This window comes from Mastacembelus armatus, chromosome 7 (genome assembly GCF_900324485.2).
Source record: "Mastacembelus armatus chromosome 7, fMasArm1.2, whole genome shotgun sequence".
Lineage (NCBI taxonomy): Eukaryota > Metazoa > Chordata > Actinopteri > Synbranchiformes > Mastacembelidae > Mastacembelus > Mastacembelus armatus.
Window position 1 is genome coordinate 4,285,048 of NC_046639.1, and position 19,491 is coordinate 4,304,538.

A 19,491-nucleotide genomic window follows, 5' to 3' on the forward strand; every position below is an offset into this window, starting at 1 on the left:
TAGATTTTAAAGATTGAGCACCACATAAAGTCTGCTGATTTAGACATTGCTGTCAAGAGATTCAGTAAAACCCTTTGAATTGTCTTTAACAATAACAGGATAATCCTTGAGCCAGTGCACATCTGTTACTTTCACTAAGTTTAGAGGATGGAAAACCATCACAACAGTGCTTGTTTCTTCAGGGCGGACTTGTTAGTCTTGTTAGCCCTTAGATTTGAAATAAGAAGGCTTCAAATGAACAAGGTCATTGGTATCAGCTTTCCTGAGTAGCTAAAACTAACTTAATGGAGATTTAAGATATTATAGATAGAAACAGTGTGTAGCTCAGGTGTCATTTATTCCAGCTTTACTGCACTCTCTTACTTTCTTTTTATATTACAGGTGCAGTGTGTAAAATTTAGTGGCACATAGTGGCAGAATGCCCCAACCCCTTTTTCCAAGTTGTGAGGGAGATACAATAGCCATCATTCTTACATGATTTCTATCCACAGCCAGTGTTTGTCCATTCTGGGCTACCTCCTCGGCTGCTTGCTGATCTCAGATATAGAGGATGTTAGTCTCTAAGTCAAAATATAGTTTAATTTTTTTGAAAAACTTGTTAGTCAAACAGTTTTTAGGCACAAATATGATGCTGCATTGAGTATTTACAGCAGCAGAAAGGTGTATGTAAGATTGACTTGAAATGAACTATAGTGCCCATCTTCATGTGATTTTAAAAATAACCCACTTCATCCAATGACACCGTGTGGCTCACTGACATGTTTTAATTGGAGGTCTGTCACAGAGAAATGAGAAGGTTTTGGCTACAATGAAAATGAATCATAAATATAACTTATTAGTATAACATCAATTGATTGTTGGTTTTTGTCTTATGTGTTTTGTTCATAGTGATAAAAACATCAGCAGAGGCTTTATAGTCTCTTTAAATTTATTAATCACAATGTGTGTTGACTGTCTGTCTGATATTTCTTTTCTGGAAATGCCTCAAAAAGGGAGAAATTAGGCCACAGCACAATGTTGGTCAGTCTACCACTGAAATGTTTATACCCCTGCTGTCTCTCTTTCTTTCTTCCTGTCCCTCCCTCTCTGCTTTTCTTGGTGACCTACTATCACCACCGTTTATTGTCTCTCTCCCTCTCACACGCACACACATGCAAATGTTTTCTTGGCATGACAAGGCAGAATGACAAAAGCAGTCAAATAAAAGCCACACTTCTCAGCCCTCTGTTTCCTTTGTCTCTGTCTCTCATGTCTCCTCCCCCTCTCCTGAGCATGTGTTTCTCCTTCGCCCTGCGCTTGACTCGAACAGGTGCTTTTCCCTCCACCACTGGCTGAGGTGGGGTTTTTTTTTGGCCTTTGTGTGTGTGTGTTTGTGTGAATGTACGTTAATAGGAAGAACACAATCCCCTCCTCCTGTCAACCCACCCTCCTTCCCTCTCCTTCATTGCCCTGCTGCTACAGATGGCCATTGTTTTCATGTGCAGCAAATGTCATAATTGATAGAGAAGTCGCTCTCTTGTGGGATTCATTTTCCTCTCACGTCTACAGCTGCTGCTTGGGGATGAGGGTTATCTCGGCGTTATCCCAGCGTTTGAGCCACACAGCGAATCAATCCTCCCTCCCCCCCCACCTGATTTCTCCCTCCTGTTCCCTCTCTCTCTGTCGTTCTCCTCTCTTCACTTCAAATCCTCCAGCGAGTGTCAGCGTCCCTGTGGCTCAGCGGTGACTGCTGCCTTCCTCTGTCTCTCTCTGTCACACTCTAGCTGCTCCCACTGTCTCCCTACTTCTGCTGCTCTCACCCTCCATCACTCCCTCTTTCTCTCTCTCTCTTTCTCTCTCTGTCTCTCTTTCTCCCTCCCCTCCTTGCTGTCCTTCACTCCTTGCTTCCTTGTTTTTCACTCCACTGCCAATCTTGGGGAAATCATTGCTGGAGACAAATTTCTCTGTTTGCCGCTCATACAAAGAAAGGGATTAAAGCTTGATTTGCTGGCTCCAGGCTCGCTCTGCATCCAGGCAAGTGGCAGCTCCTTATTCTCTCCTCATTCTCTCCTCCTTTTTTCCACTTTCACCACGATTCGCCATCTGAAGCCTGTGATGTATGCATAGCGTAGAGTGTGTGTGGTTGATGCTGTGTATATAGGCTAAGGGAATCGAGTGAGGTGGGGGTAGGGGTGGGAATTATGTTAGGGGAAGAGAGAGGCAGGCACACTTGTAGAAGGCACGTCCAACCTAGAGGGACAGATGGCCAGTAGCTCTGCTGCGTTTTCCTCTTTGGTTTTCTAATTCACCCTGCAGGCTTTATGTAAGGCCCACTAGTACACAGACCTTCTTTTCAAGAAGGAAGAGATGGCTGCTCTCCTTGGCTGTAAGAGGGAGGGAGGGGAGGTATCTGTGTGTTTGAAAAATGCACAGGGTATAGCAAAGGAGAGGAGAGAAAGGAGGAGGAGGAGAGGAGGGGGGAAGGTTGCTGTAGAGCCAGAACAGGTTTTTAAGAGGTTAGGAGAGGAGAGTAGAAGAGATGAGGAACTGAGAGGGGGGTCACCAGCCTCGAATGCATGGAGGTCAGGTCCAGATGCTGCTCAAACAAAAGGGCTTCTCTGGGGGAACGGCAGGGGGAAGCGTGGCACTCGCCATTGTGCGTGTCGCTGCATTGCAGGGTGCTGCTGGGAGCCTCATGCTAATGATGGCCATTCATTCTTGTAACGGATGAGTGGGCCCCAGCTTCTGTTTGCCTGCTTTTCACATACGCACAGTTTTGTTCATGTGATCAAATATCTGCTGTGTTAACACAATTCACCCTGAAAATGACAAGAGATGAAAAAATGATGGCTTCTGAGCCTACAGAGGAACCTGGGCAAATATGTTTTTGCATAGCAATGATGTATGAAGACAGGTGCAGGCTCTCTTAGTGTGTGTGTGTGTGTGTCTGTTTGTTGAGGTTTTGTTTAATGTATGTGTTGGTGTATTCATTGCCAAACAGGCATCATGTGTTACCATTACAATAAATCACATACAGGCCAACAGAACTGTAGCTCTTCCTTCTTGTTTTATCGTCAGTGTGATTGGCAAGTGGGTGGAAGGTGGCACTGGAGGCTGTGGTCTCTGACGTTGTCTTTGTTATTGACAGTCTCCTGCAGGCCTATTTAAAGGCATCTTATGGTACATCATCCAGAGGAAACCATTACAACAACACGTCTGTTTCTGCATTTGCAGTGTAGAACAAACTGTACCCTGATCATCCACTATGATCATGAATAAAAAGTGCACCTCATAATAATGCTATTGTTATTCAAAAATACAGTTACTGTGTCATTGCATAGCTCATATAGGGCAATCATCCTTTGACCTTAAGATGAAATGATTGTTGTCAAGTTAGGACAATATAAACTGATAGTTCCTGATTAAGAAAAAGTCACTGTCTTGTCCCACAGCTGCAGCACTGCTTCATATAGGTGACAGCTGTGGGTGGATCTGTGGATCAGAGGTGTGTGTTACCTGCATTATTTACAGTTTAGAGTGTGATGATCATAACCCTGTGTCTAAAGTCAAGGAAATGAACTGTGCTAATGCACTGGCTAAATAAGATCTTCTGTTTTGATCATGAACTCTATAGCAAGTGTGTGAGTGTCTTGTGATGGTTTGAATGTGGATCTGCTGTGGCAGCCAGCTAGCCTACATACTGTAGCTCTTCAGTGTTTGCTGGCCTCCATGCCTCTAAGCAATGTGTGATAATGCCTGATTGGTCTACAGTCAGACACAGTTGAACTTTTTTCACAGGATTTTATGTTCATGTGACTGCTTACTGCTTGGTTGCCTGTGAAAAAGCACACTCTTCTTATCCTAGAACCACTTGTGATGTTTATTAATAACAAAGCAGTTTTAGCTTGTTTAATGGCATGTATATTGTTGCTCCCTTAGTGCGGTTTACACAAATAATTTACATATTTTGAGTCAAACAAACCTACCAGTATCCTTCAGGAACCCAGGTTTCAGACTGGAGGAACTTTCCCATAGTTCCTAGAACCTTTGGAGAATCTTTGTGTGTGTGTGTGTATGTGTGTGTGTGTGTGTGTGTGTGTGTGCTAGCTCTGTTGTGAAGTGATGTTGTTATAGCAGCCATCAGCCGGTTTACGTTACTTCACTGTTCCTATTGGCGGTGTGAACGTGAATAGAAAAAAGACCCTAAAGTCATGTAGTTCTCAGGTCTATTCCTCAGTGGGGTAGTTACTAGAACCCCTGTAACCCCCTTATTCTTATTTAGGGTCCCAGGGATCTGCTGGAGCCTGTCCCAGCTTTATATGGGTGAAAGGCAGGGGTACACGGTGTTAATGTAAATAAAAGTAATAAACTCCCCCCAAAAGGTATGAAAAATGATTTATTTAAAGTACCATATGGAACAGTTACAGTAAATGAACATACAGAATTGTTGTTGATTCACTTCAGGACTAATATTTTTACACTTAGCTGTGGGATAATAAAGGCATGTGGCTTATGGTGGACCATGTGAATGCAAACAGAAAGGTGCAGTCAGCTCCTAAGGGCAGCTCCTGGGTTTTGTGGTCAGGTTTCCTGGACAGCCATCCATGTCCATGCAGGTACAGGCCTGTGCTGCCAGGTATAAGCTTTCCTTTGGCTTGCCAGTGTACTCCTAATCTCCCAAGGTCCTAATCTAGTCACAGCACAGAAAATCCAACCTGCAACAAACTCTGCTTTCCCTAATCCCAGCCCAAGAACACCAGTCATCAGTTGTTATATTTTAATCTTTATTATTTAAACTTTCTTTTCTCTTCTTACCTTTAACAATAAGATATTGTGCATCCCTCTCATTTTCATGGACCCTTCTGTTTATCAGAAAGGACCATGTGTTAATGTCAAGAGTCTATATTAAAGGCTAAGAAAGCAGGAGAAGGAGTAGGGAGTAAGAGAAAGAAGAGGAAGAGAGAAAAAGCGAGAGGGAGGAAGAGAGGGAGGGTGGCAGTGGGCGGGAGTATGCAGGGGGGCTGTGGGGCTCAGCCATTGGTCTCAGACAGGAACTGGAGTGTGAATAGCTCACATTGGCTTAGCCTCTAAGCTGGGCTGGACCTCTAATTTGCTCTGCTTGTGGAGCTTTGAAGAAAAACGGCAGCTGCCTACTAGCTGCCTGCCTGAATGAGCTCGCAAGCTGGGAGCTAGCACTCGCCCACAGACAGCTGGATGATCCATGGATGGCTGGGATGGAGGAAGGAGAGCAGAATTCAGTCTGGTTGGATTTATCTTTTTGAATATTTCAGTGGAATAACGTGCAGTGAGGGAAGCAGCAGCAGCGGTGGTGTAGAGGTAATTCTATGACATTTACTTCTTCTCCTGGGAGTGATGCCCTGGCTTCCGGGATTAGATAGGAAGAGATGTGGGTGGGGAAAATAGATGGATACACACAGAGGCAGGTGGATTTTTTTTTTTTTTTTTTTTTTTTTTTTTTTTTAGAAAGACTTCAGTGCCTTTGCAGATCTATGGTGTGATATTGATGAGTTGCGATGGTTTGTGCTGGGTGTCTGTGATGATGGCGGATCTGTGTGTGCACACAGATGCATGTTTGTCTATCTGTGATGTGTTTGGTTAAGAGCTGAATTTAAACGCTGATCTGTTGACACACTCGCCTGCTGTTAGAGGACATTATTCTCGGTGCTTCATGTTGGCTGTTTCGGCGACATCTTCTCACGTATCTTGTTTTAATTTTCCATTAATCTTTCCCCCTTGAGTTATACCTACCTCCTTCTTATCAGCTTTAAAATAAAGCTCTTTCTCCTGTAAAACACAGGTTTGTAATAGGTGGGAATAAAAGAAAGCTCTACCATCTTTTGTATCATTTTACAAGATTTCCAGCTTAATGATCCTTCAGATTGTATGTGGTTGGCCACTATTCATTGTCAGTCCCCCTACCTCGTTTGTCTCCCCCCATATTGAAAGGGGAGAGACAGGGAGGGAGCAGAGGGAACAGCAGGAGAATAGTGGCTGGGACTCAGCTGTGCAGTGTTGTGGCGCGAGCTGAAAGAATGGCCTGTTGTGTTGGGCAGCAGCAGTATTGTGTGTCTGGCCTCTCTCTCTCTCTCTCTCTCTCTCTCTCTCTCTCTCTCTCTCTCTCTCTCTCTCTCTCTCTCTCTCTCTCTCTCTCTCTCTCTCTGTGTCCTCTGTCCTTCTCATCTTTAATGGGTAACTCCATTATCCCTTTATCCAAACAATCACAGCTAGGAAGCTGCCCTTGTATAAAAAAATAAATAAAACAGGCTCTGTGATAAAGAAAGCTACTCCTCTGTCCATAAATGTAGGGCTGGGTGCTGTTTGAAATTATGTGTTGCTAGTGTCAGTATGATACCTGAGATGCTGAAACACTACACTTTTAGATACCTTATACTTTGAGAGTGAAATATGATGGCATAAACTGGTAAATGGTGATGCTTTTTTGTAACATTGCAGATGTACTTGCAGCACAATTTTTCATGAGCTTGTTCTGTTTTGTGAGTTTTGAATGCTGTTTGAAAGTGTGCATGGTTTCACATTTGTGTTTGGTTATGGGAGGTAAGTGAAAGCATAGTAGCACTTTGCTGTAGCTCCTTCAACCCCATAGTAGTTAATTGAACTTAGTATAGCATGGTGCACACTGAGCAGCACCTCAGCCCCTGATAGGATCTCCAGTAGGGCTGCTATTTGCTTAATCATTAATCTGAGGGCCTCTGCTTCATTGATTCACTCTCTGTTCCCCTTTATAAATCATTATAGCCCAGCAATCCTTTTAATGGGGGATGGAAGTGCTGATTGAACACAGCCATGGTGCTTAGGACATAATACTCACCTTTCTCTTCAGGTCAGTTGATCAGGACTGAAGAAGGTCCAGTATCTGTCCATTTCAGCAGTAGTAGACTTGTAGCCCTGAAACATAAAGATGGAGCAACACATTGTTTAATTAAAATAAATATAAACCAAACAAGTTGTAACCCTTTGTAATTGTCCTATAAGCATCCCTAAAAAGATTTGTCCCACTAACACCATAATGGATGCAAATGGCCAGCTCTCCAATAGTTTGTGGTTGAGATGCTCTCACCATCTGACCAGTGTATTAAGGGACTACTTGTGTAGATGAGGCCTTAAAGTGGCGCCTAAATCAATGCTGCTCTGCTAATTGGCTTTCAGGCCCAAGAGAGTTCCCTACTAACTCCCTGTGTGACTGTTTGCTATCTCTGCATCTTCTCTGCTGTCTGCTCTGTGATATGCATGTAATTCCTTCTCACGCCACCTCTCAGCCTCTGTTTTCAAAGCATACTCCTCCCCGTCAACACTGAGTGTGTGTTTATCCTGGAAACATGCTCTAGTTTATGTTGTAGCTATGGTTTTGAATTCTGTGGAGGAGGCCATTACGGTATGTTTTAAAAATATAACATTTGATGATACAGTATGTTTCACCCTTGTTATAAAGAAAACCACCTACTATTCTATTTTTTTATTATGTATATTGTTAAGGCATCGTTAAGTTTTCTATAGAAACAGCCATTTCCTTCACAGTTTATGGTCTCACTATCAGTCTAATCTCAATCTCAGGTCAGTTGGAAGTTGCTCAGTCTCGTGTGTCCCCACCCCCTCCTCCATCAAGCTTGCACACTAGCAGGGTTTAAAAACAGCAGATGTTTGGCTGAACAAGTGTGTGTGTCTGTGTGTGTCTGTGTGTGTCTGTGTGTGTCTGTGTGTGTCTGTGTGTGTCTGTGTGTGTCTGTGTGTTAGACAATGAGAGGAAGCTTCCCAGACCATCAACACCAGGAAGGCGATTGAGGGTATCAAATGATACCAGAGAGCTGTCAGCCTCACAGCCTATTGTTAATACAGTTTTTTTTTTTTTTTTTCACCTGTGTGAATGTGATTGTGGTTATGATGGTAGTGGTGTAGTAAAGAGGATCTGAACTGTCAAACTGATCAGTAAGTCATGTGGTTGTAGATATTACCACCAGGTAACGGTGACCCAGACTGAACCTTGGGTCACAGCAGGTCATCAGGAGAGTTGCTGCAGAGGATGGAGTGATAGATATCACCTGTAGCTACCATGACTGTTTGCTTCCACAATAGAAACACATACAATGTAAAATGATTAGATGCTAGATAGGTGATAGATGAAAAGTCAGGGGGTCACCAGAGTTATGGTGGCTAAAGCTAATTCATTAGCGTCAGATCCCATTATTAATCCTTTAGCCCTCTACTCATTTACAGCACACAATGTTACACATGGCTGTCACTGGCAGATTAGGACCACTTTTAAACAATACAAACATTCACAGCACTCAGCTACATGAGTTCAATATTTAGTCAGCTCCCACAGATAACACTCTCCCTCTTGATAAAGGACTGGCATTTTTAAAGCCCTATTCACTGAATACCTTTGAACATGTACTTATTTCATTGGATTTAAGATAGCTCAGTATTTAAAACAAAATGCCATATGCTGTGGAGTAATATATAAAGGAAATAGGAATGAAAAATATGGCTGGTAAAACCTTGAAAGTTGAGCCTTGTGGATTGTAAAAGATTCAGTAGCCAGATGGCATGTCTCAGAATCTGCTTTTCTCTGAAGCGAGATAAAATGGCTTCTAACTGTTTTGCCATTAGTATGCTAGCTCAGTATACACTGTAACATGAACATGAATCAGAAATATTTGCAAAGTGCAAACTTTTCTAGACTCAGCTGATGATGATGATGGTCTCAATTTACTGCATGTGCAGTGCTGCAGGTGGAAATTAGGTTTTAATTATGTTTCTATTGGTCATTTGACAGTTAAATTGCAATGAAATGGAGATCTTCCATTTTAGTAATCTGTCAACTTCAGATTTTTAGACTTTCAATAATCATGAAGGACAACACAGTGAGTCATTTTCTTTGTGTTTTGACTTGACTCTCAGGATACTGTTGCCATCATGGAGGATGCAACCAGTAGTAACTTGCTCAGAGGTGAAGCCTTTCAGTGAGTATCACTGACAGATGATGTTGCCACACTGAACTTTAAGTTGGTCTCCTCCTGTGAAGTTACTGTTCTTCTCATACATCCTCTGAACCTTTTGGTATTTTCCAAGACCTATGTGTGCTACAATAATCATCATGACAGAGCAGAATGATCCGATATGAAAGTGCAGATTACCAGTTTATTATAAAGATTAGCATCATGATTTAAATGCACCTAGTGAAAGATAATATGCTCCTCCTCTGTAACTCCAGGGTTGGTAATTTATGACCTAGGACAGCTCAGATGCTCCTGCAGTTTATAATGCGTATACAGTAGCTGTGAGTGAGTGTCCCAGTATTAGGATGTGGGTCATAGCGAGCACTCAAACAGGCCACTTCAGGGACACATGTCCCCTGATCCAGAGCTTTTTATGAACTACCAGTGAGGACAGAAACTGACTTCCACAACCCATTATTTATAGTCCACATTCTGAATACACTATATACTGTATGTGTTGACACACTCCTTCTCTCCTCTATCTGCAACTTTATTTGCCTCTTTCTCTCTGATTGTCTCAGCATGGATGCTCACACCTGCAAATGTGTGTGTTTACTATAAATTTCATCCCATATACAGACTGTATCTAAATCTAGAGCAGAATACATTGGGATGAAAAGTAACCACACATGCAAAACTCCTCAAAGGGTTGCCTCATGATATATGGTAGCTTTGTTTGCAACTCCACTTCTTATATACAGTAGACCCAAACACTTTATGGTATATTGCAGGTCAGTACAACATAAAACCTTCCTGTATGAAATCAACTCTCCAGTATTTGGACTTCAGGGTTATTGCATTTATGTTGTATTTTAACATTTCGTCTACTTATTTTTTTAATGTCTATTATTCAGGATTTTTTATTTGGTTAAGCTATTTATTTATTTATTTATTATATAGGAATATAGCATCACAGTCATTAAATTAGAACCAAGCAACAAGTTAATATTCCAAGATTGTTTGTTTTAAATGACCAACAGTCTAAACCAGGGGTCTCCAACTCCAGTCCTCGAGGTCCACTGTCCTGCTTGTTTTCCAACTATCCCTGCCCCAACAGTTTCTGATTGGCTCAATACACTTGATCCAGGTAATCAGCAGTGGGTAGCGAAGGGATAGTTGGAAAACAAGCTGTACAGTGGCCCTCACAGACTGGAGTTGGAGACTCCTAGTCTAAGTTGTCAAAAAAAATCTTAGAGCTGTAATAATTTGTTGTTCGATGAATTGGCTGACAGATAATCAATTTGCAACAGTGATAACTGTTTTTTTTTTTTAAGTCAGTTACTCCAAAATCCACTGGTTCCATCTTTCTCAAATGTGAGGATTACTGAAGTGCTCTTTATTATGTAATTGTACAGTAAATATCTTTGTACAATTATAAATATTTCCTACATTGTTAGTTGGGCAAAAAAAAAAGTGGTTAAGTGATTAAAGGGAAAAAAAATCAATAGATCTACTGTCAATCAAACAAATCATTGGATGAGGCACTAAAACAGTACAAAGCAGATTTAAAAAGATTGAAGCAGTGAATTTTGAGTGTTTTTTGTATATTGAAGAACTTAAAATGAATTGATCAGCAAAATGCAGCAAAATTGTTCTCTTGATCATCTAATGCATGAAAATCCATCAACAGACTACTTGTTTCAGCTAAGGTGAAACAAATAGTCTGTCTGTGTGAGAGTACACTGACAGAAATAGATACAATGCTGAGGACGTGACAGAGATGAAGCATGCTTGGACCCCTTTGAGCAATGCTTAGATCAATACCTCACACACACACGAGATGCTGCTAACATGATGGCCAGACAAGACGAAAGTGGCGATGTGAGGAGACGGGAGAGTGTGCCACATTGTTTGGGTCTGTGCTTTGCTCGTGTCTGTGTGTCATTTCTCAGTTATGTGATGGTTGTTTGTCAGACAATGACAGGTGAGAAAGAGGGAGAAAGTGCGAGCTGTTTGTTGTGCCAGGGATTTCATGTACCCATTAGGTAATTGTTTTTCCTGTTGTCATGTCTCTGTACCATCCTCGTCCTTTTTCATGCTCTCCAACTTTCTCCTCTGTGCTGTTTCAACTATTTGGCAGATGACCCCTGCACAGCAGCCATATAAACTCTCCCCACTTCTCCCTGTGGATCCAGATTAGAACTGCTGCTGATTGTAGTGGAGAGAAACTGGTAATAGTTGGTTTTTGTGTACCTAGTTTATAAAATCCCCAAAGGAGCAGGAACATATCCATTTTCTGGTGGACACCTTATCATACCTTGTTGGTTGTGTGCACCCACTTATATGAATATTTTCAAAAGCAGGGAGACAGAAATAGAGAAACTTATTTGTGGTGTGAGATGACGATGAAAGGAGAGAAGGAAGTATAGGTGAGACAGAGCACGCACAGTGAGAAAAAGGAGATACAAATGGGGAAGAGAGTGGGAGGGACACAAGATGCCTACAAAATACATAGAGCAGATAATGAGATTTATTTATTGCATAGTCAAAGGTAGCACCAAAGAGAAGCTGTGGACATAATGCTGTGATTTTTTTCCTTTCCCTTTGAAAGTCATATTGCAAATGCATTCCAGCTGATTGACTTGCAGTATTTCCTGCAAAAGCAAAAGAGATTAAAGGGATTGAGGCCTCTTTATAAACAATATAGCAAAATCATACATTTCTACTGTCTGACACTACTGGGCAGTACATATAAACTTGTGTCATGAAAACTAAAACGCTGAAACTAAACTAAAACAGTGTCGGACAACAGCACAATAATTCTTTGTTTTAAAAAGACAGATGGAGTTTAATTACATAAAGTTGGTTGTGTTTAAAAGATGTTTGTCTTTATTTCTCGTGTGAACTTCACACTCAATTACAAACATTTCCTGCAGGCTCACCCAAACCTTAACCATAAGCACCACTTGCCTAACCTTACTCTGACCAGCATTTGGTCCCGACAGGGAAAGCTGAGTTGCACTGTGCACTGTGTGAGAGTATAAACAGGTTTCAGTCCCCATATTAATACCAGGCCCACATGCATGCCAGCACACAGCATGAATCATTCAACTGCTGATGTAAAGTTTAGTTTAATAAGTGACTCCTCAAGAAATTTAAATGAGGCATTGAAGTTGTTGATGATGTCATGTAAACCACAGTGCACTGGCAGAGTTTGCAAACTGTCAATGTTTGGTCCAGAACTGCACACCCATTTCTTGTGTTTATGCTCAAAACCAAAAAAGCTACCACATAGCTGACCTAAGATTTGACACTGCTTCCTTAATCCTCTACCTTTTCTCCCATTTTTTGCAAAAGTTCAACCATTAAAGTAGCTTACCTTATGTCATGGACAGTAACAGATCAGTCAAGAAAACAGATTTTCCTATGGCACCACGTTGCATTAATCTAAACAAATTCAGTGTAAATTTTCAATTAAATTGACCTGGTATTGAGATCCATTTGTGAATTGCGATCATTCCACGGTGCATTGTTTTCATGCCTATCAGTAACTTTCAACTCACAGTAGATGTTGTTTCTACTCAACAGACTTCAGTACAAAAAATATTTGATGAAACTAAAAAACTCCATTCATCAGGTTTTGCCAAAATGTACTACTGCTGTTAACATTTGGCAGATTTAAGACAAATGCTCAAACAGTAGTGAACACACTTTCAGCTGCAAATCCCTGTGCCAGCCTCAGTCTGGGGAAGCTTTGGAAGGAGCTTGTGTGTAGATTTTAGCTTCCCCTGTTGGCTGTGCATGAAGCCTCTCTATCTGTAGCAGGCTGTCAGAAAAACAGTCTAAGCCTATAACTGTTATATAACACCACAGCTTTGTTCTGTCCCACCTTTTGTTGTATTATTTGTTGTCTTATTTCTGCATGATACACACTTCAATGATACTTTGCATGAAGTATGTTTCTGTAGTATGAAGGCACTAAAAAGGTCAGTAAATACAGAGAATCACTGCACTAATACCACTGTAAATACTGAGACATGGACACATGGATAAGCTTGCACCATTTTGTACATATGCTGAAAGTTGCTTATGGTGTTAAATATCAGAGGTGCTCATGCATTTTTTATTTTATAGTCCTGAGCTTCTATCAGAACAAATGATTAGCTTCAGAAAGTGTGCAGCATCCTTTTATTTATTATACTACAGTTAGGAGCACTTAAGGCAGTGCCAAGAAGTCCCCCCTTTCTTTTTTATGACTCAAGCTCACTGACATCTGACAATGTTGAACCTGAAATGTGGTCGTGCAAAATGGCTTTTTAAGAGCATATCTGGTGCCTGCACAAATAGGACCAAGCCTGATATATTCAATTTTACTGTAACCAAATTAGCCAATAGAACAAAAAACATCTTAATTTTGCCATAATTCCAAGAAAATTCATGTTTTGTTGAATAAGTCAGAAGATCTTTCCCTTGGTATGAATGATTTATTTATTCTTAGAAATATAATATGTTGGCTTTATAAGCTTTTCCCCCTGGCATCTTTATGTACTGGGAAAACCACAGAAAAAAGTAAATTGGGAATGGGGACACTATTAATGTAATCCAATGCAATAGCACTGCAATAAAAATGTGTTTATGAAGCTGGTATTTAATTTTTAGCAGTGACAGAGATACTGCCTCAGTGCTTTGGTTATTTTTATGCAGTGGTTTGTCTTGTTGTTGTTATATTGTTTTATGTTACTGTTATTGTGCCCACCCTCTGTGCCTAAAGCTCTATGCTTTCATATGCTAGGTTTTTCTACCAGTATGGCAAAGTTCAAAAGTAAAACACTTGATGCATTTTACACTGTCTTGTATGGTCTCTGTAGAAGAAATATTACTCTCTGCTTGTTTTAGTGTACATGAAAACTGAAGATATTTCTAAATGTGATACATTTTTCCATTCGTGCATGCACAGGTTGGTTTCTCACAGTGAAAGTAAGACTGATAACTGTCAGTGGAAGTTAGTTAATCAGGGCCGGAGTCAGGGCGTCAGAGTCAGAGTGTCGCCTAGTTCCTCTGGACAGAAAACATAGAGACTATCCACAGTCATAGTAAGGAGACAGAACTTATCTCACTGTTAATGGACACACAACAGATATTCAGATATTCAGCAGGAATTATCTTCCAGACTTTGTGTTACTGGTTTTGTTTGTCATTTGTTAATTTGTGAAAGTGGATAAATTATATTATTAAATAAATTATATTATTGCACTGGCAACTCTATCAGTTCTGGCTTGTAACATCTGCTTCTAGACACAGACTAGCGCTGACTACACACATCTAAGATGTAACTCCTCTGTTTGATTTTATGTAGCCTATTCATGTCACTACACTACAACTATTGATATCTCCTGGTGTGTCATTGTAATCCTGCTGTAGATCTTATGGAAGAGTTTGTACAGAGAAACTGTGAGAAAGCAACTGTGTTTAGGATGAATCCAGCATCATCAAATGCAGATATGTTTTCCTCTAGGGTGTTTTCAGTTTGGTGCTTAAACATTGTGATATATGAAGCACTACTGCAAACATGGAACTTAACTAATCACTGAAGTAGCATGATAAAAACAGCCTGTAAGTTACTCCAGAAGATGTAGCTGCATCGGCAAAAATATATGTTTAAACCTATATAACCTTAGTGTTTCGTGAGTCATAAAGTCAATGCGGAAAAAAATGTATTTCAGTATTTGAGTATTTGGGCAATGGCCTGTGTTGTCTTGTTGTCTTCTGGGGCTTCAGCGTGCATTTTTGCTTGACAGTTATTAAAAAGTGCTTTAGTGTATGAACTTTGTCTCAATGTGGTGAAGTACATGAATTTAGATATCTGGATGTACAGATAGCTGCTATGGTAGCAGATACAGCAAAGAAGAAGGGAGAAAATACATTTAAGCAGCTGTTGCTAGAAAATGTTTGCCATTTAAAACAAAAAGATTAGTGTAGACCTTCAAAATTATACATTTCAGAAATACAACATTAGCTGTATCTTAGCACTCAGTAACAATGAACAGGAATTCATTGCTTTGGGATCATTAATCTGTCACAATACTGTGACAGATGAATGATTACTCCCATGCATGTGGAATATTATCCTACTGTTTGAAAATATTGTGCTTACATTATGCAACATATCACAGAGAGGTATAAACAGAAGATCAAAGTTACATAAGCCAGAATGTCAGAATACAATTCCACTAATTAGGGTTACAAGATAAAAATATTTAGCAAAATAGGTGCTTTATATGTGATGATGTAACAGAAAAAATTGTGCTAATGCAGTCTCCAATATTCTGTAATACAAAAGTATTAGTCATCCTATCACAGGCCTTCACTGTGGGAATATCCTGGAATGACAGCTCCATTCCCTGGTCTGCAGACAGCGTCATTAGAGCACAGAGAGCCTCTGAAACATCCCCTACTCTGGGACCACCCAGTCCTATGACTCAAGCTCCCAGACAGCTTAACTTTCATTTCATCTCACTCCACTGAGGTGAATACAAAACAGCACTTTGTGTCTTGGATTGCTGGTGTAAATGGTCAGGTATATGATTTATAATGTTTTTCTTTGTGTGAGGGATATGCTTTGTTGCAAACAGTCTAAGCATTGTATCTTGTCAACTAAATTGCCTCCTTCTTATCAATTTATCTTGAGTATCGTTTTTGGAATGACAGGAAGGGTAGTGGTAAGGGAAATCAGTGTTGCCTTTGCAGTGCAGTGCAGTGTAGTGCAGGTGTAGGGCTGAGCAGTGCACAGTAAAGACTTGCTTATTATCAGGTGTTTTGTGGGCTGGATGTACCCTGAGGGATGGAGTGTGAGCTTGCATTTTGGAGAGGCACAGGTAAACACTTGAACAAGAACGAGTCTTACTTCAAACATGAGCTTTCAGAGCTTTCTAGAATAACACAGTGATAATGAAAAGTGAAAAACTCAAACTGTGTGACTTTTTTAGCAGGCTAGTGACATGCATAAAAGAATGACAATGTCTATATGATGCTATGTGATGTGAGATCTGTGAAGTGAGATGTAATTTTGTGAAGTTATTTATGAATTTTAATGACTTTGGTGGTCCCCTCACTTGACACTTGTCTCACTAATTGTTGGTTGAGTTGCCATGAAATTTTATCTAGAAATTTGTGTGCCCCCTCAGGATGAATTGTAATAATTTTGTGATCCTCTGACTTTTCAGCTTGGCTATCTGAAACTCAACTGAACTTCTGCTTGCCCTTGGACATCACAAATCAGGGTCATTTCATGTGTATGCAGAAACATTTGCACTATAGGGTGAACTCTTGACACCAAGAAAACCATTCCCTTTATTTGTTGTATTTAACAACATAAAAATGTATATTACAAAGGAAAGGAAACATTGTGTGCAACAGCTTAACAAGAATAGGTCTAAGGATAGCAAATAACCACGCACCCCTTGTCTGGCCCATGCAGTGTGGACTTTATATATATATATATATATATATATATATATATATACAGTACGTGTGTGTGTGTGTGTGTGTGTGTGTGTGTGTGTGTATATGTGCAGGTAAACACTCCTGTCCTGATCACAGATGGGTTACAACCTCCTTCAACCATCTGGCTTGTCATCTCATCTCCTTTTTGCAAAGACAAAGACAAAATAGCCCCTGTCTCCATTGTCTGGTGTCAGCTTCCTTCTAGAAAGTGTTCTCACTACAAAGTAAAACATTAAAGGCCGCAAATCATTAACTCCAGTGGGGCCCAGGGATGTTAGACCAGCAAGGACAGTGGTGATGGTGGTCTACTTTTTGAGCTTATTTGAATTGAGTCCAATCACATCTCTAATGTGACATTACATCAGAATTATGTCAAATATTCACTGATTAAGTAAGAAAATTCACTGACAATTACTCTTTCATGTTTTCACTGGTGTCATGACACAAAAGGAGTCAGCTTTGTTTCATATTAGACTGAAAAGCCTTTATTACACTACAGTTAAAACCTAACAACATCTCAAAATACAGTAAGTAGCTCTTCAGCATTGCAGTTGTAACTAGAACAATAAGAGTGTTATGCTACGTTACTCTAATAGTATTACTGTATGTCAGTGATTTCCAGACACAGCATGGATTGATAACAGTATCAGGATTAGTGTCTTGCTAAAGGTGACCTTTATTTTATCTTCTAACTTCACAGCCGGCAGTTTCCCATGGGGCAGAGAGATGGCTCGAGATGTGAGCCTCAATTTAATTTCCTGACATAATATTCACAGCCACTCAGCAGTCACTTTGCTCCCAGTCACCGTAGTGAATTACAGAACTCTCTCACTTCCTTCTTTAGAAACCCTTTCTTACTCCTGGTCATCATCGAGAAAAAGCTAAATGAATGCTGCGACTACATTTTAATATTAATGATAGGCTATCTGTGTGCAAGTTGTGAGAGGAGAACACTGAACGTTTTGTGCCAGGAAGAAAAATCTCATTTCACCTTCCGTCGACTGTGAGCACAGAGCTTGAATTGTATCTAGTTATTAGCAACCACCTAAGTTTTTTTTTTTTTTTTTTTTCCTGTCCTCAGGTACAACCCGCCCCCCTCGAACTGGAGAGGTCCAAGGGGTAGATTACAACTTCCTGTCTGTGGAGGACTTCTTAAAACTTGAGGAGAGTGGCACTCTACTGGAAATAGGAACATATGAAGGTGAGGAAGTTGATGATGATCAAAACCGACACTCTTTGCAACTCATGATAGCGCAGGTGTCCTGATTCACCACAGATACAATGAGCATAGCAGCAATCAACATTTATTTTTCCCTACATGCAGGCGTGCTGTAAGAGTGTGCACTCAGTTGATTATGATTAGACCGTGCATGATGCAGGGAGATGCATCCAGGAGACAGCAGGTCACTCTACATCTGCCCCTCTCACTCTGATTAGGACAATGTCGTGCAGTACTAAGTCTCAAACTGACACAGACCTGTGTGTAAACATGTGTGTGTGTGTGTGTGTGTGTGTGTGTGTGTGTGTGTGTGTGTGTGTGAGGGTGTGTGTGTGTGTGTGTGTGTGTGGTCTGGTGTGTATTTGTACATCGTGTATTTGCTTACAACATTAATCTGCTTGGCACTCATTCTGCTGTGTGTTGGCACGCTTCTCTCTTTCATGCAGACAATGTCAAATACCTGTCCACAGGAGCCTGTGGCCATCCAGACAAGGATGAAGCCCCGATTATTGATTCATTACTGAAGCTGGATTTTTATGGATGTTTGATTGTACAAAAACATTTATGTTATGAAATGTAACTTTTATTTCTAAATATAAATGCAGTGCAGGTGACATACTCAACATCCCTAGCTAAATTAAAACTGTTGAAGGAGTAGTAGGGGAATACCTTTGCATGTCTGTACAGTACATATGAAGCTACGACAACCTGTCAGTTAGCTTAGTTTAGCATGTAGCTCTGTACAAATGTAACAAAATTTACCTATTGTAGGAGCAGCTCATTAATTAACATCCTACGCCTTGTTTGTGTTTGGACAGACCTGTTTCCTCCTATTTCAATTCAATTTAATTCAATTCAATTTATTTGTATAGCACCAAATCACAATACAAATCATCTCAAGGCACTTTACAAACAAAACCCCCAAAAAAACCCAACAAATTCCTTATGAGCAAGCACTTGGTGACAGTGGAGAGGAAAAACTCCCTTTAACAGAAGAAAAAACCTCCAGCAGAACCGGGCTCAGTTTGGGCGGCCATCTGCCTCGACCGGTTGGGGTGAGTGGATAGAGCAGAGAGAAAAGAACAGCAACAATAAACAACAAATAGACACTGCAGGTTGGTGGGACCAGTAACTGCACATCAGCGATAAACAGCTCCAGGACCAGGGACACCTGTAGAAGGTACAGAGAGAGAGAGAACAGAGAGAGAGGGAGACAGTACAAACTAGGGGAGAGAGAGCACAAAGTTAGTGACATTCAATGGTGGAATATACATGTGAGGAGGGAGGAGAGGAGGAGAGGGGAAGGGAAGGGAGAGGAGGGTTAGGGTAGGGGAGCTCAGTGCACCGATGGTCCTCTATCCTGTATTTTACAGGGAGCCAATGAAGAGAAACTAATATAGGAGAAATATGATCTCTCTTGCTAGTTCCTGTCAGGACTCTGGCTGCAGCATTCTGGATTACCTGGAGGCTTTTCATGGAGATACTGGGACATCCAGATAGTAATGAGTTACAGTAATCTAGCCTTGAGGTGACAAATGTATGGACTAGTTTTTCTTCATTATTTTGAGACAGGATCAGACGTCGACAGATATGGGTTTTCTCTGGTGGATGCCGATATAACGTTTTATTCATAACAGTTTATCCATACAACACATGCTACTATAACAATTTAGCCGCTGGGCTTGTTAACATGTTTTGGTATTCGTGCCGTGGTGACAGCCTGCTTGTCACAAGAGGGGTCCTCACGTGTTCCACAACAACGCTTAGCTGATGGCAGATGTGCCTGCCTATAAATCGGCATAATATGTAGCG

At 40.8% G+C, this 19,491-nt stretch overlaps 1 protein-coding gene across 9 annotated transcripts in view; it reads left to right on the plus strand.

Moving 5' to 3' along the window:
• The window catches only part of LOC113145492 (membrane-associated guanylate kinase, WW and PDZ domain-containing protein 1-like), a 78,368-nt gene that overhangs the window by 26,375 nt on the left and 32,502 nt on the right, over window positions 1-19,491 (plus strand). For all 9 annotated transcript variants that reach the window (XM_026332281.1, XM_026332284.1, XM_026332283.1 and 6 more), the window contains exon 3: window positions 17,542-17,661. In XM_026332281.1, the coding sequence (XP_026188066.1) occupies window positions 17,542-17,661 (120 nt within the window). The remainder of the gene's footprint in view (window positions 1-17,541; window positions 17,662-19,491) is intronic.